The 14,348-nt window shown below is 39.1% G+C and overlaps 1 protein-coding gene across 3 annotated transcripts in view; it reads right to left on the bottom strand.

Annotated features, from left to right (window-relative positions):
* Positions 1-14,348, bottom strand: part of znf609a (zinc finger protein 609a) — a 103,726-nt gene that overhangs the window by 54,577 nt on the left and 34,801 nt on the right. For 2 of the 3 annotated variants that reach the window (XM_042752909.1, XM_042752910.1), the window contains exon 2: positions 13,130-14,002. The exons of the other annotated variant lie outside the window; for it this stretch is intronic. In XM_042752909.1, the coding sequence (XP_042608843.1) occupies positions 13,130-13,870 (741 nt within the window). In that variant the 5' untranslated portion in view covers positions 13,871-14,002. The remainder of the gene's footprint in view (positions 1-13,129; positions 14,003-14,348) is intronic. 3 annotated transcript variants of the gene reach the window in all.

Genomic DNA, 14,348 nt, shown 5'->3' on the forward strand with positions numbered 1-14,348 from the left:
TAATTCAAAGTATTAATAATATTTATATACTAATCATAATTTACATTATTTATATACTAATAACATTTTATATTTTTGTTATAATAATATTTTACATTTTTTATATGCTTGTATGATTTTGTTTTTATGTTTTTAATACTAAAACAATACTGCTGCATAGACCTCATCTAGAAAAATACATGAAGCCAATGCATTTGGTTTCTCTTTTTGTTCACTCAAAAAGGAAACAAGCAGGGGGGCCAGTCTGGACTTATCCAACAGGCTTGCATGCAACGCAGGCCTCCTCGGTCTGAGCGTGTGACAGCCTGCGGTGAGGCTGGATCAGGCCTGCAGCGGCTGGATTGCAGAGGAAGGAGATGAATAAAACATTGTGGTTTTGTGTAGTCCTGACCTCGGTTAACACCAGGCTGTTTACACACAAGAACAGTGTGGACCGGTGAGAGGAGTGGCACACATTCACACAAAAGCACAAAGACGTTGAGCATGAAACAGATATGCTCATGTTCTCCTTTCAGCACACAATCAATGGATTGACTCACAAAGTTCCTCTGCCTTGACTCCTTTATAGATGTTGTCTGTTCCAATACAAGACTACAAACTGGAGCCCATGAGAGAAGACGTTTCACAGGGTTATCGAGGTCTGGGGTTATTGAGGTTATTCTTCATTCTTTAAATTACGTTTCACATTTTAATTAATTAAGGTTTACTGTTTTACCTGATTTTCGTTTTTGTGCTGTGATTTTTGGTGAATTGCATTGAATCCAATTAGGGTCATTTTGACTTGCAATATAAAAATTGCACCCAGCATTCGAACATAATACTACAAGGGGAAATAATCTTTAGATTTTCAAGTGTTGGTCTATCAATGTCTTCGGCGTTGCATTAAAGCTAGTTAAAATTTGAAAAAACGTGTCTCAAGATCTCTTCCTGTTCCAATCAGATGTGAACGGCCTCTCACCAGATGGATTCAATACTCCCAATCTACACTGGAAGCGATCGCTCTATCAACAAAGCTATCTCTATTATCACAAAGCTTGTAGTGTAGATATCTTTACCGATAATTATTGCGCCACATGCACCATTCGCTTCTGGCGTAATACCACGTTCCCTGGAATTATAAACACAACAAACATAGATTAGCCTGTTGTTGCGGTTTGCATTCAATCAAACGATATTGGGTTTGCTAGAGCAGAACTAGTGCACTGAGAACACAATGAAAATGGAAGTACATTTTAGTACCGCAGTTCAATTAAATGCCTTCAATGTGGAAGTAAGTCAAGTCAGTCCGTTTTCTGAATGCTAGAGTTTTGTCTCCTGAGTTCTTACCCTCCTAGCTGGCGGTGTTTGTTGTCTGGATGTCTTTTGCTTTCATAACTGCAGCTCAGACGAGTCTTTCTCTCTCTGTTTGAGCTGTAGACGGGACAGCATGGGCGTTTCCTGGCTCGCTAACCCAGGGGCCTAAAATACCCAGGGGCAGCCTTCACAAATTGTGTGGTGAGAGAGTTTAACAGCCTCTCCGATCAAGAGCCGAGACGCGGTGCCAAAGTTACATGAGGGGTGAGAGAAAGGGGAGGAACTACCGGGGGGTGGGGGGGGGCAAATGTGAGAGACAGGGAAAGAAAGGAGATGAGAAAAGGTCACTGCCGACACTCATGTAAACACCAGTAAAGGATTTACAGTGTGGCGAGAAACCACTCGTTGTGGAAAAGACACAAAAAGATTGGAGCCTCGGCCCAGGAGGAGCAGGAGACCCAAAACGAGGAGACATTCCAGGAAAAGAAAGACCTCCTCTCCAACTGGAAAAGCTTTGTTTTAATGGAGTACAGGCTTCCTGGCTGCTGTCAACTTGGGGACGGACGGGGATGAGAAAAGGGAGGTTGCTGATCTCAGAAACAAGCCATGAATGGGTTTCTTTCACACTGCCGTGCTCTCTTTTAACCCATGTTTCGAGTGACACTTGTATTTTTGTTCTTTATTTACACTTTTACGAAGACGACAATATGAAATGACATTCAACACAAGTAACTTAAATAATTTGACACATTTCTAAGCCAAATTGTGTGCTTAGCAAGAAATGAGACCTCTTATTCAAATGGTTTGTTTAAAGCAGGCTATGATGTCATTGCCCCGCCCACACGGCCTTGCTTACGTCAGCAAGAGAAAAAAGTTGTTGCAGAAGTGGAGAAAGGGAATTTATTTTGCGAAATATTATGGAAACAAACATTTTTATTCTTCAGATCTGGGTTTCGCAAACCCAAGTGACTCAGGAGGGAACTTCAAGGGGTTCATGAGTTTTTAAGAAGCTAATTTATTAAATTATAAAAAAAAAAATGTGAAAAAGAAAACTTATTGTGATTAAAACTGACATATTTGGATAAAAATATTTTTTACCCATGTTTTGAGTGAATACATATCTTTTTTCTTTACTTTTTTTGAAGATAACACAAAATGGTGACACATTTAACTTAATTTGGTGTATTTCTGAGTCTAATTGAATTCATAGCAAGAAATAATGTGGGACGGCACTTGATTTTATCAGACGGTATTAAAAGTAGGAAATTATGTCACTGCTCCGTCCATAAAGCCTTGCTTACATCAGCAAGAGGAAAAAGTCATTGTAGAAGTGTAGAAAGTAAATTTATTCAGCAAAATGTTATAAAAACAAAAAATTTTATTCTTCAGATTGGGGTTTCCCAAACTAGGGTTCACAAAGCCCTGGTGGTTCAGGAGGGAACTGAAAGTGCTTCATGAGTTGATGAAAAGCTAATTCTTTAAACCATAAAAATTTTAAACTGAAATCACTTTTAAATAAAAAAAAGAACCAAAATAAAAAAAACTTGCAAAAAGAGATTTTTTTAACCACATTTTTTTAACAATATGGCGTTTGACACATGTAACTTCAATATTTTGGCATTTATTTGAGTCTTATTGAATACTTAGCAAGAATTAATGAGGGGCAGCAGTTGATTTTATCTTAAGGTATTAAAAGCAGGAAATTATGTCACTGCCCCACCCACATGGCCTTGCTTACATCAGCAAGACAAAAAGCTGATGCAGAGGCAGAGAAAGTGAATTTATTTAGCAAAATTATTATTATTATTATCAGGCTATCCTATAGGTAATCATATCCAATTAAAATTAGTTTTATTTGTTCCTTATTTCTTTTTCTGCGTTTTTACAGTGTTGCACGTTATAATCACACACGATTCTGTTGAGTTTATGAATGCAGTGGCCAATCAGAGACGTTCAGATGAGTTTTGTTGTTTAGTGTGCATGCTCGCTGACTGAATTCAGCTCTCTCACGAATTCTCTCATCACGAACAACAAAATGCAGATGCACTGCGATGCAAGTATAAGAAATGTATTCATCAAACAGTGTAGATCGCTTCACTGATTATAACGGGAGTGTTTTTTAAAGTGCATAAACTCGTGCTAGACTGAAGTCAGTGATGATGTTCTTTATTAATGTAAATGTTCTTTGCTCATTTTCAGTAGCTGCTGTTCGAATAACTGTCATATTAAAAATATTTTATGACATGACTTCCATATGCTACTTGACTAAAAAGATATGTGTAGTTGATAGATTATACTAACACATTAGGCCACTTTTAGCCTTATGCTGGAGTTGGTTCACGCTCCGGCTATGAAACTAAGTATATAATTAAATTAATTAGCATGATAATATTGTGTATCGGCGATAGCATATCGCCCAACACTACCACATATATTATTAAAGATTTAATATTGTCTTCAAATTAGATATTAGAACTTGATGAAAAATAAAAATAAAACCTGCAAAACTTAACCTAGCAGTGTATTCTTCCTCTTATGTGCCCTTTTCAAACATGGCCGGCACTCTTGCTGAATGCACAGTGCATGCACACGCTAAAACGCTGTCAACGGCAAAGAACAGAAAACTGAACAGCATCTCTCCACTGAAAACCGCATTTCGTCGCAGCAGCATGGATCTTACCCTCCCCTCCCCTCCGTTTTCCTCACTACTCGTGCACAGAGACACGGAACGAGGCACATTGGAAAATGCACTGGTTGACAGCGAAGGACAGCTGCTCTCTCTCGCTCGCTCTTCCTTTCCCTTCCCCCTCGGCTCGCCGCACACACACACACACACACACGCTCGCTAAGAGACAGAGCGAGCACATGAGGACCGGAGGGAGAGAAAGAACGACGGAGAAAAACAGGAGGGAGGGGAAAGACGGCCATGAAGGGCTTTGTTTCACATTTCTCTGATGGCTTGCTTTCGCAGGCCCGCCACCATAGCAAGATTCAAATGCTTGATCATGAGAGACCAAATTCAATAGATTGCAATGTGTCAGTTTGTTTATGTAATTTAAATATTAATATGAATGAACAAATTCAATAACAACAGTGATATACGTCTTTGAGGAAGGGATGGGAATCCCAAGGAAGTGAATGATTGTGGTTAACAATTCTGGTCCTTTTAGTACTTTTGAAGGGGCAATCTCTGTATTAATTAGTATTAAAATGCTTATTTTTTTTACTTTATTAAATAAAATAAAAAACATTGCGTTAGCAGCGCAAAAGGTCGTGGGTTCAATTCACAGGGAACAAACATACTGGTAAAAAAACAAAAAAAGTATAGCCTGAATGCACTGCAAGACACATCTGCTAAATGTAAATGTACAACAAAACTCTGAAGCTCTTGAATTTGAAACTGTCACAAGCCTGAGTTATTTAATAAAATCAGTTCAAGACTCCGGTGATCACAAATCAGACAATGGTGGTGATTTTTGTATGCATATGAACTGTTGACGTAAACGCATATCATGAAAATCATTCATGTATTTATGAAATAAATTAAGGGCATCTTGATTTAGATGGGGAAAAGTATCATTAATAATTAAAGATGTAAATAATAATTTAATTATTATTAATAATAATAAAATTAAAACAAAATATAAAATAGTAATTAAACAAAATAAAAATACTAAAACAATTCTATAGGCTACTATTTTGTTTAAAAAAAAGTGCTAAAAACTAATCTAAAAAATGGTTTTAGACAACACAACATTATAATGTAAAGAACAAAAAAAAATGCACATTCATTTTGAGATTTTATATTTTAAATTAAATAAATCTGATTCTGAGTAAGACCAGTTCTTAATTTGTAAAGGACATTTACAATCATATAATTACAGCTCCTTAAAAGATTAAGTGGAGTACTAAAATTATTATTTTAGTACTTTTGAAGGAGCAGCACTCATCTAAGCGTTCCACAAAACCAATGCTTTTTTAATAAATTACCATTTTTTAAAACAAAACTCTAAAACTTATAACTCATAGATTTTTGGAGTCTTTCAATGGATTCTGGATTAAATGCCAGGCTGTCACAAAAAAAAAAAAAAAAAAAATGTAATGATTGTTCAGAAGAGTGATTTGGTCATGTATAACACACCACTGATCGTGCTGTAGGATGAATGGTTAACAAAAACCAATGTCATGAGAACCATTCATTACCAATATTTCTTAACAAACAGAACTGGTTCTGAATAAAACCAGTTCTTAGATCCCAACACTACCTCTAACACTGAACTGAACTCAATGATGTTGTTCAAATCACTAAGCATGAGTAACAGTAACAGTGACGGCTTCCTTAGCAAACACCGCTTAATTATAAAGAAAAAAAGATGACTTGACTGTCAGAGTTAATGGCTGAATCACAAAGCAGTAAAACAGACAGAAAGAAAGAGAGAGAGAGGAAAGGCCATCACGATTCACTGGTTCCCACCTCCCCGTCTTTATCTCCCGCTGGATTTATTGGTGAGGATGTAGCAATTACGCCCAAGCAGCCCAATGTGAATTTTTCAGAGAAAAATGTGGAGAGTCTGCAAAAGAGAGAGAGAGAGAGAGAGAGAGAGAGAGGCTCGACGCCATCGCATAACGATAAACCTAATCCTGTTGTTGGCATGTCAGCCAGGATTACGCCAAAACTACAGCCTTACGAAGCAGCGAAAGCCCTGCGATACAGAGATCGCCTCAGGGAACACGTATCCACCAAATAATGAAACCTTAAGAAGTGTTAAGAGGGAAAAATAACCTGGGTATTTACTAGCACAAGAGCAAGCCTCTGACAGGGAGAAAAAGAGAAACTATAAATCAATCCGTGTTCCTGACAGCATCCCTTAAAATGGAGCACGGCGTGCCAGAGCATTTGGGTTGACAGATCGGTACTGAAATACCAAACGCTGTTACCGTGGCGCTTCTGTCGACCAGGTTTAAAATAAGTATGTGGCACGTCACGCTAATCACAACGCATCGGCCGTTTAAGCCAAAACTGGTGTGTTTTGATAAAGTTCTAGGAAACAAAAACAGCTGCCAGGAGCATGAAGAAAAGCTTAATGTGTCTCCGGAGATTACAAATGTGCTCGCACCCCGAGGGACGGGACTAAAAAAGTCACCTCTAGAGCAACAATACTTAAAAGAAAACAATCAAAGAAAAGCTTGTTTGGTTTTTACAACATACCCAAGTCAAAAACTTTAATTAATTACAAGCACAACTAATCCGTCAAGCGCCAAAAAACTGGCGCAATAGAATCGTGTGGTTTAACTAGATTTCGTGAAGAAAGTCTGACTGGTAGTTGGCTTTACAAAAACCACATTAACATCAAGTTAACTGTGCTGAAGCAAACAAAAACAGTAAAGAGCTATAAACTCCATTTCCAGGGTGGCTTTTCAGAAGCGGCGATACCAGGGAAGTCGTGGCCTAGTGGTTAGAGAGTTTGACTCCTAACCCTAAGGTTGTGGGTTCGAGTCTCGGGCCGGCAATACCACGACTGAGGTGCCCTTTGCTAGGCACCGAACCCCCAACTGCTCCCCGGGCGCCGCAGCATAAATGATACCCACTGCTCCGGGTGTGTGTTCACGGTGTGTGTGTGTTCACTGCTGTGTGTGTGCACTTTGGATGGGTTAAATGCAGAGCACGAATTCTGAGTATGGGTCAGCATACTTGGCTGCATGTCACGTCATTATGTGCAGACAAAAGGGTTGCATCACACCCAGATCTTTAAATCTGGATTATCTTGAGATGGTTTATTCACTGGCCGTCTAACAAATCCACTGAGCTGTAGTCTACAACGGCAGCTAATTCCTCGCCTGAGCCAATAACAACGTGTGTGAATCCATGGCCGGCCTGTTTTCGACTCGAGCGGAGATCCAGATGTTGGAAAACACAGTTTATGGGCAGCAAAGACCCCAATATTAAACATTCGCACACCCGACGAAACCCTCAGAAAGGATTTCCTCGATCACCTTCTGATGGAGCAATAAACTTAGCAACTCGCGTCAGTCAGAGTAACGACCACAAGCTCTGATGTCACTGCTGGGGTGAATTCACAGTGCGCGTCGTGCGGTCTGACAGCAACTTCCACCGACTTAAAGCGATCGCCTCTATATTTAGGGTGAGAATGCAGACTGCTGAATCAACGCGGCTATAAGGAATGACATCATGTGATGCAGACAAACAAATGGTTCGAGTGTCAACAGTAGACACGTTATTTACAACATGTTCAATGTGAAACGTCATTCACAACTCATTTAATGGCTGTAATGTGAGCTGCTTCTGAATGAAAAAAAAAATAGCATGACTTGATTTGTAAAGACTAGGAATGAATTCAAAAAAAAAAATGAAATGGTAATAATAATAATAATAATAATAATAGCAAAGATGACAACAACAATAATAATAATAACTAAAATAAATTGTTTAAAAAGAAATAATTTGTCAAAATGTAGGAATATACCAATATTGAAATTCTGGCCAGTATGATAAATCAACAATTATACAAATGTTATGGCAAATAACCAATAAATGTAAGAATTTAATTTCTGTACTATTTTGTATGAAAATAAAATAAAATAAAATAAAACCTTTAACTAAACTTCAATCATTTTTAAGGATACAAGTGATTTTAGGCACCACGAAATTATCAAATATATATATATATTTAAAAAAAAACCTTATGTACTGAATGAATTAAACTGATACTAATTTTGAGATTAGCTAAAGATTAACCTGTTTAGTAACTGTTAGTTTAACAGATTAAAAAAAAAAACTAAATGAATTATATGATGGCAAAAAAAAAAAATACTAGGCAATATATGATAGCAATTAGGCCTATTGTTTGGTATCCAATATCAGTCATAAATAAATATATATTGGCCCGTATTCAATTTGGCACTGGTATATAGTGCAACATTAGTCAAAATATAATGATAATAATTTGCACACTTTGGCACTTGTCAAAATAAAGACTGCATTTAAGGAATCACTAGCTTTTGTCATTCAGAAACATGGCTTTTCATACCATTGCTATGCTGATGACACTCAACTCTACCTCTCATTCCATCCTGATGATCCATTGGTAGCTGCTCGCATCTCAGCTTGTCTAACAGACATTTCTTGCTGGATGAAGGACCATCACCTTCAGCTTAACCTTGCCAAGACAGAACTGCTTGTGGTTCCAGCAAATCCATCGTTTTATCACAAGTTCACCATCCAGTTAGGCTCATCAACCATAACTCCTTCAAAAACAGCCAGAAACCTTGGAGTTATGATTGATGATCAGCTAACTTTCTCAGACTGCATTGCTAAAAACGGTCCGGTCCTGCAGATTTGCTTTATTCAACATTAAGAAGATCAGGCCCTTTCTTTCAGAACATGCTGCACAACTCCTTGTTCAAGCTCTTGTTCTGTCCAGGTTAGACTATTGCAACGCTCTCTTGGCAGGTCTTCCAGCCAGTTCTATCAAACTTTTACAATTAATCCAGAACGCGGCAGCAAGATTCATTTTTAATGAGCCGAAAAGAATACACGTCACACCTCTGTTTATCAATTTGCACTGGCTACCAATAGCTGCTCGCATAAAATTCAAGGCATTGATGTTTGCATACAAAACCACCACTGGCTCTGCACCCCTTTACCTTTACATTACTTCAGACTTAATGCCCTCAGAAGCTTGCGTTCTGCAAGTGAACATCTTATTCCATAGAGGCACAAAATCACTTTTGGGAATGTTCCCTCCGAATGACCTGCTCAACCAATCAGAGCAGAGTTCTTGAATCGGCTAAAAACACATCTCTTTTTTAAAAGAACTATTTAAAAAAAAAAAACTTGTGAGTATTCATTTCTAATTTTCTTTAGTTTTCCTTTTTAATATATACGGTATCTGGTATATATACACGTGACCAAGCGCTACTGTACTGAGCAGAGACCTGTTATAGCACTTGCGTATCATTGACGATTTTGGCTTCCATTGTCCCATGTCAAGGGATAAAAGTGTCACAAACCAAATAACAGAAACGAACCGCAATTTCCTAGGTTCCGAAAACTCTGGTTAATTACTGAGCACCTTGTTTCCAATGATTCGCGCACCTCCAGGATGTCACAAACAAATAACAGAAACGCCACCGCTTTAATTACGTATCTTTCCAATGACGCGACGAACAGACTGTTTCCCACGACTGTATGCGCACTCACGCCTTTGATAAATGTGCACGTCATTTTGTCTGACTGTACATGTACCGGCAGCGCGCAGCACTCACTGCATCACAGCATCTCCTGACTGCATTATTATTTGTAAAATAGTGGCTTTATGGAGTGTGTGTATACATGGTTATTAAGTATAACAGTTTATATTTCATTAATTTAGGGAAATGAACAAGTGTCTTAGCCCTCAAGGGACTATTTGGCCAACCTTATTCCTGCTTGAAAAGCAAAATGTTATTGATAGTGTAAAAAACAAACTTTGAAGCACATGCTGGTTGATAGACTAGCATTACTCAACATTACTTACTACCTTCCATAAAACACTACATTCAATGAAGGTAAAATAGTAAAAAGCATAATAATAGTTCATTTAAATGGAACCGGAACCAGAACCTGAAAATTTGTATACTATAATATATGTTGAATTTTGACATTGCCAACCTTTAAATTAAGTTGACTGTAAGTAATAAACAGTATTAATCATTGCGTAGATGAGTATTGTGCATCTTTCCTTACCACTATTTTTTAATAGTTGTTTAATGATTTTAATGGAACCAGAATCGGAATGGGAAAATTTCTAACGATTCCCAACCCTACTACTAAATGACTAAATGTAAATGTAAGTCACTCACTTCAAAACAGAACTAAAAGGCCAAAAACAAAGTTGCAAAAACCACAAGACAATCCAAACTAAATCATCTCCTTAAAGTTTAAATACATCAAATCATAACCTAGCATGACAAAAGTGTGATTCTGTTCTTATGCGCCCCATCATCATAGACTGTGGTTCAGTCCACGACTGGAAATGGCTTGTTAAAGAAGGTTGCTTACCCTCATCAAATGACTGCAGAGAGGGGTTAATTTAGCCCATGATATTCTCAGGGTGATAACGACTGTGTGCGCAGTGTTAGTGGATATGCTAGTCCGGCAGGGGAAGCAGCAGGTACCATCACTCCTGCATTCCTGCACGGCCACGCGAGGTGGGAAAACCAGTCTTGTCTTCCATTGCATGGCTTGAGCCCACGGTGCCCCGCCTGCACCATGGGACATGGATATGCAAAAACACTTTAGAGATGGTTGAAAAGCTGGTCTGGTCCCCCTCCCTGACACTCAATAGCATCCCCTCCTCACACCTCGAGATCTGGTTTTTAAGAAGGAAGAGGTATTTCGTGTTTTGTTTGAGCTGTTGTCGTCCCTCCCCCTGAGGCCCGAGCGAACCCCTGTGCTTGTTTAAGAAATGTACCAGAAGACAATAGCGGCAGTCAGAGGAAGTCATGAATGGGGGCCTTTGGTCGCACAGCACTATAGTGCCAACAGAAAGCTTTCTACCAGGGACAAAGCTTAGAATGGGTCTTCAAACCACCAGAACAGAATCAAGCAGGAAAACTACCCTCGGGACTACATCAAAAACATTTCAACTTAAGAATTAGGCCAGAAATGCAAGAATGCAACTATCAATGCTTAGTGAACACTATGAAATTTACTATTAAGAACTTACCAGAAAATTTTATCCAAAAATGCTACCTGCATTATATTCAAGGTATGCATTTCATCAGTTCATGCATTCCCTGGGAATCAAACCTATGACCTACTCTGCTGTTTGAGCTACAGGAACACAATGCTAGTCAATGCAAACGTCAATGTTTGACGAATGCCATGCAATTTACTACTATGAATTTGCCTGACAATTTTACCCAAAAAAGCTACTTGCATTGCATTCAAGGTATGCGTTTCATAAGTTCATGCATTCCCTGGGAAACGAACCTATGACCTACTCTACTGCTTGAGCTACGGGAACACAATTCAAGTAAATGCAAATGTCAATGCTTTGTGAACACAATGCAATTTACTACTGTGCATTTGTCTGATGATTTCATCTAAAGCGACTTTAATTGCATTCAAGGCATCTGTTTTCATCAGTAATACATTTTCTGGGAATCAAACCCATGACCTTGGCGTTGTTCTACTGTTTAAGCTACAGGAACACAATGCAAATCAAATCAATGCAAACATCAATGCTTAGAGAATGCAATGGAATTTACTACTAAGCATTTGGCTGACGCTTTTATCCAAAGCAACTTAGACTGCATTCAAGGCATGTGTTTCATCAGCTCATGCATTCCCTGGGAAACAAACCCATAACATTCTCATTGCTTTAATGTTTGAACAATTTAATTCAATGCAAATGTCAATGCTTAGCTAACACAATCCAATTGTAATATACAATATACTACTATGCATTTGGCAGGTGATTTTATCCAAAGCAACTTGCATTGCATTCGTTTTTAGCACTCCCTGGGAATCGATCCCATGACCTTGGCGTTGCTAGTGGCATGCTCTACTGATAGAATAGGAGCACAGTTAACATAGACAGAGTTGTTGTTATTTTACATTTTTGGGACAAAAAAAGGGAATAGTGTTTATTGAAATTACTTTAAAAACACACAAAAATAAGGTAAAATGCTTTTGAAACATTCAACCATTCAACTTCAAGCCATAGTTACCCAAAAAATCTTTTTCAAGGACATTACAAAGAGATCACCATCAGTTCTGTCTAAAGAAAAGCCCTTGTAGCTCTTTTCAGTAGCCTATATTTGGCCGCCTGTCACAACTGAAAGCAAGCAAGGGGTCCAAGTGTTACATTTCAATGGTTCCCGGAGGCCCACTATGTAGGGAACACAATGCTGTGAGTATGAACAACTACTGACTAGTAGTCACTAGCAAGGAATTTCACAAATTTGTTGTAAGCAGATACGCTGGTCTATCCTCTCCGTTTGTAATGCACAAGCCCGGCTTAGTGAATGTTCAACTAAAAGCAGTGCAATATAATACGTTCTCAGAATTTAATGACTTCAAAGATTACTAATACATTAGTCTTTGCTGATCTTTGTATCTCATATTTACAAATGAAAACGTGTGTTAGTAGATGGTCCCGTGGGGAATATGCTGAACTCTACATTCTTCAGAGAACAATCTGTCGAGGCATGGATTCTTGTTTTAACATGAGAGATCAAGCTACAAATTGCCAAAACTCCTTAAGACTGAGCAACACTAACTTCAATCAGACAGAAAAACTGCATGTAAATATAAGATGATATCTCACAATAAACATGAGCTCTGTAACAAGACAGACTAAGGCTTAAGCAGTTGGCAAGATAGTTATTTGGTTAACAACAATTGGTAGAATTATCTTATTAGCCTTACAGCTGTTCTTATACAGTACACAAAATCCTGGGATCTGATGGTCTTGTATCTCTGGACATCTGGCCTCTGTCCTAAATCTCTTTTGGCAGTGCTATATGCATTACTAAATGGACATCTAGACCACCAAACTAAGCATGCCCTGTTTTCCGCTCTTTAAAATGGACTAGTGCCAAAGGAAATGCAGCCAGCAAATTGGCACACCAGGATATGTCAGGTGCCAATAAGTCACTGGTTCACATCTAACAGTTGGAACAGCATTAGCTTCCAGCTTCTACTGCATTATACAAATCACTGTTTATAACAATCAACCAGATTCTTATTTGAATAAAAACTTAAAACCAAACTGAACATCAGACGATGCAATTCTTGTTTCGAGAGCAAAGAAAACACCAGTGGACTCACCTTTTCGCTTTTCACTTTCTTCATGGTCCTGCAGTCATTATTTTCCACTTCTTCTGGTTCACTCTTGATAGCCAAAGGTGTGACTATTCCAGTGTTATCAAGGGTAATATTCCCTAGTTGATCAGCACCAACAAGGTCCAAATTTTGCATCCCCTCAAGCGGGGTACTGCGTGCCTGGCCTAAAGGCATAACCTGTGCTGATGGGTCCTTTTCCGAGGGCACGTTCCCAGCTTGTACCCCTTCATTTTTTTCCTTCTTGCTTTTCCCAGAACCCTCCTTGTCCTTTTTTCCACTCTGAACATTACGGGACGCTTTGTTACTTTTATCTGAACCTTTCCCGGAGGGTAAAGCTATGGAACCACTTCCCACGGTTGGCCCAGTGCCCTCATTTTGGGTCCGTCCCTGGGCATCCTTTTTGGCCCCATCAGGGGTCGAGGACTTGCTACTGTCCTTGGAATTCTTGCTACGCTTAGCTTTGGATTTGCTGTCCTTAATCGGCGGAGGAGGCACCGGGTTAATGAACTTGATGTTGTCTGGCAATGCCGCTACAGCACTCGAGGCAGCAGCCATTCCGTCCCCGTCCTTAGTGCCAGACATCTCAAGCTTGTCTTTTTCCAAGTCTGCGTCAAGGTCAATGATCAGGTTGCCTACACCAATATCCCACTCATCCCCGCTGTCATAAGTGTCCACCGCATTCGAGTCCACACCTTTCCCGCCTGCAGTGTCACTACTGAGGGACATCTTAGTGCCAGCGGCCCAAGCGTGCCACAGGGAGGTCTGACCTTCTCAGACGACTGAGGCGGTTGGGAAGCACATTTACACAAGCCTCAGGGTCCTGTTGGTTTCCCCTTCCCAGTAACCCACATTGTTGCCCTGGAGGAGTAAAAACAAGAAGGAAATATGTAAGAAATGAGGAAATGTAGTAAAATACAATGCTTTAAGACCACCTGACAAGCACACTGCCCTTAGGAAACGGGTTTAGAAATGCTGACTTTATTTTCAGTTCTCAAAGTGTGTGTTTCAATAACATCAGAATCCTGTGAAGGCCCTAGATATAAAAGGTTTTCCAAGCAGTTCCAATGCACATGAATTACAAATACACGGCGAGTAATCTTTTTAGACTAGAAAAATCATTTTAGATGACTCAGGACAAAAAAAATAAAATACAGCTGAATCATGGTCACCATCAGCTCATCGCCAGAAAACAGACGTTGCATCA

Source organism: Cyprinus carpio, chromosome B25 (assembly GCF_018340385.1).
Source record: "Cyprinus carpio isolate SPL01 chromosome B25, ASM1834038v1, whole genome shotgun sequence".
Classification (NCBI taxonomy): domain Eukaryota; kingdom Metazoa; phylum Chordata; class Actinopteri; order Cypriniformes; family Cyprinidae; genus Cyprinus; species Cyprinus carpio.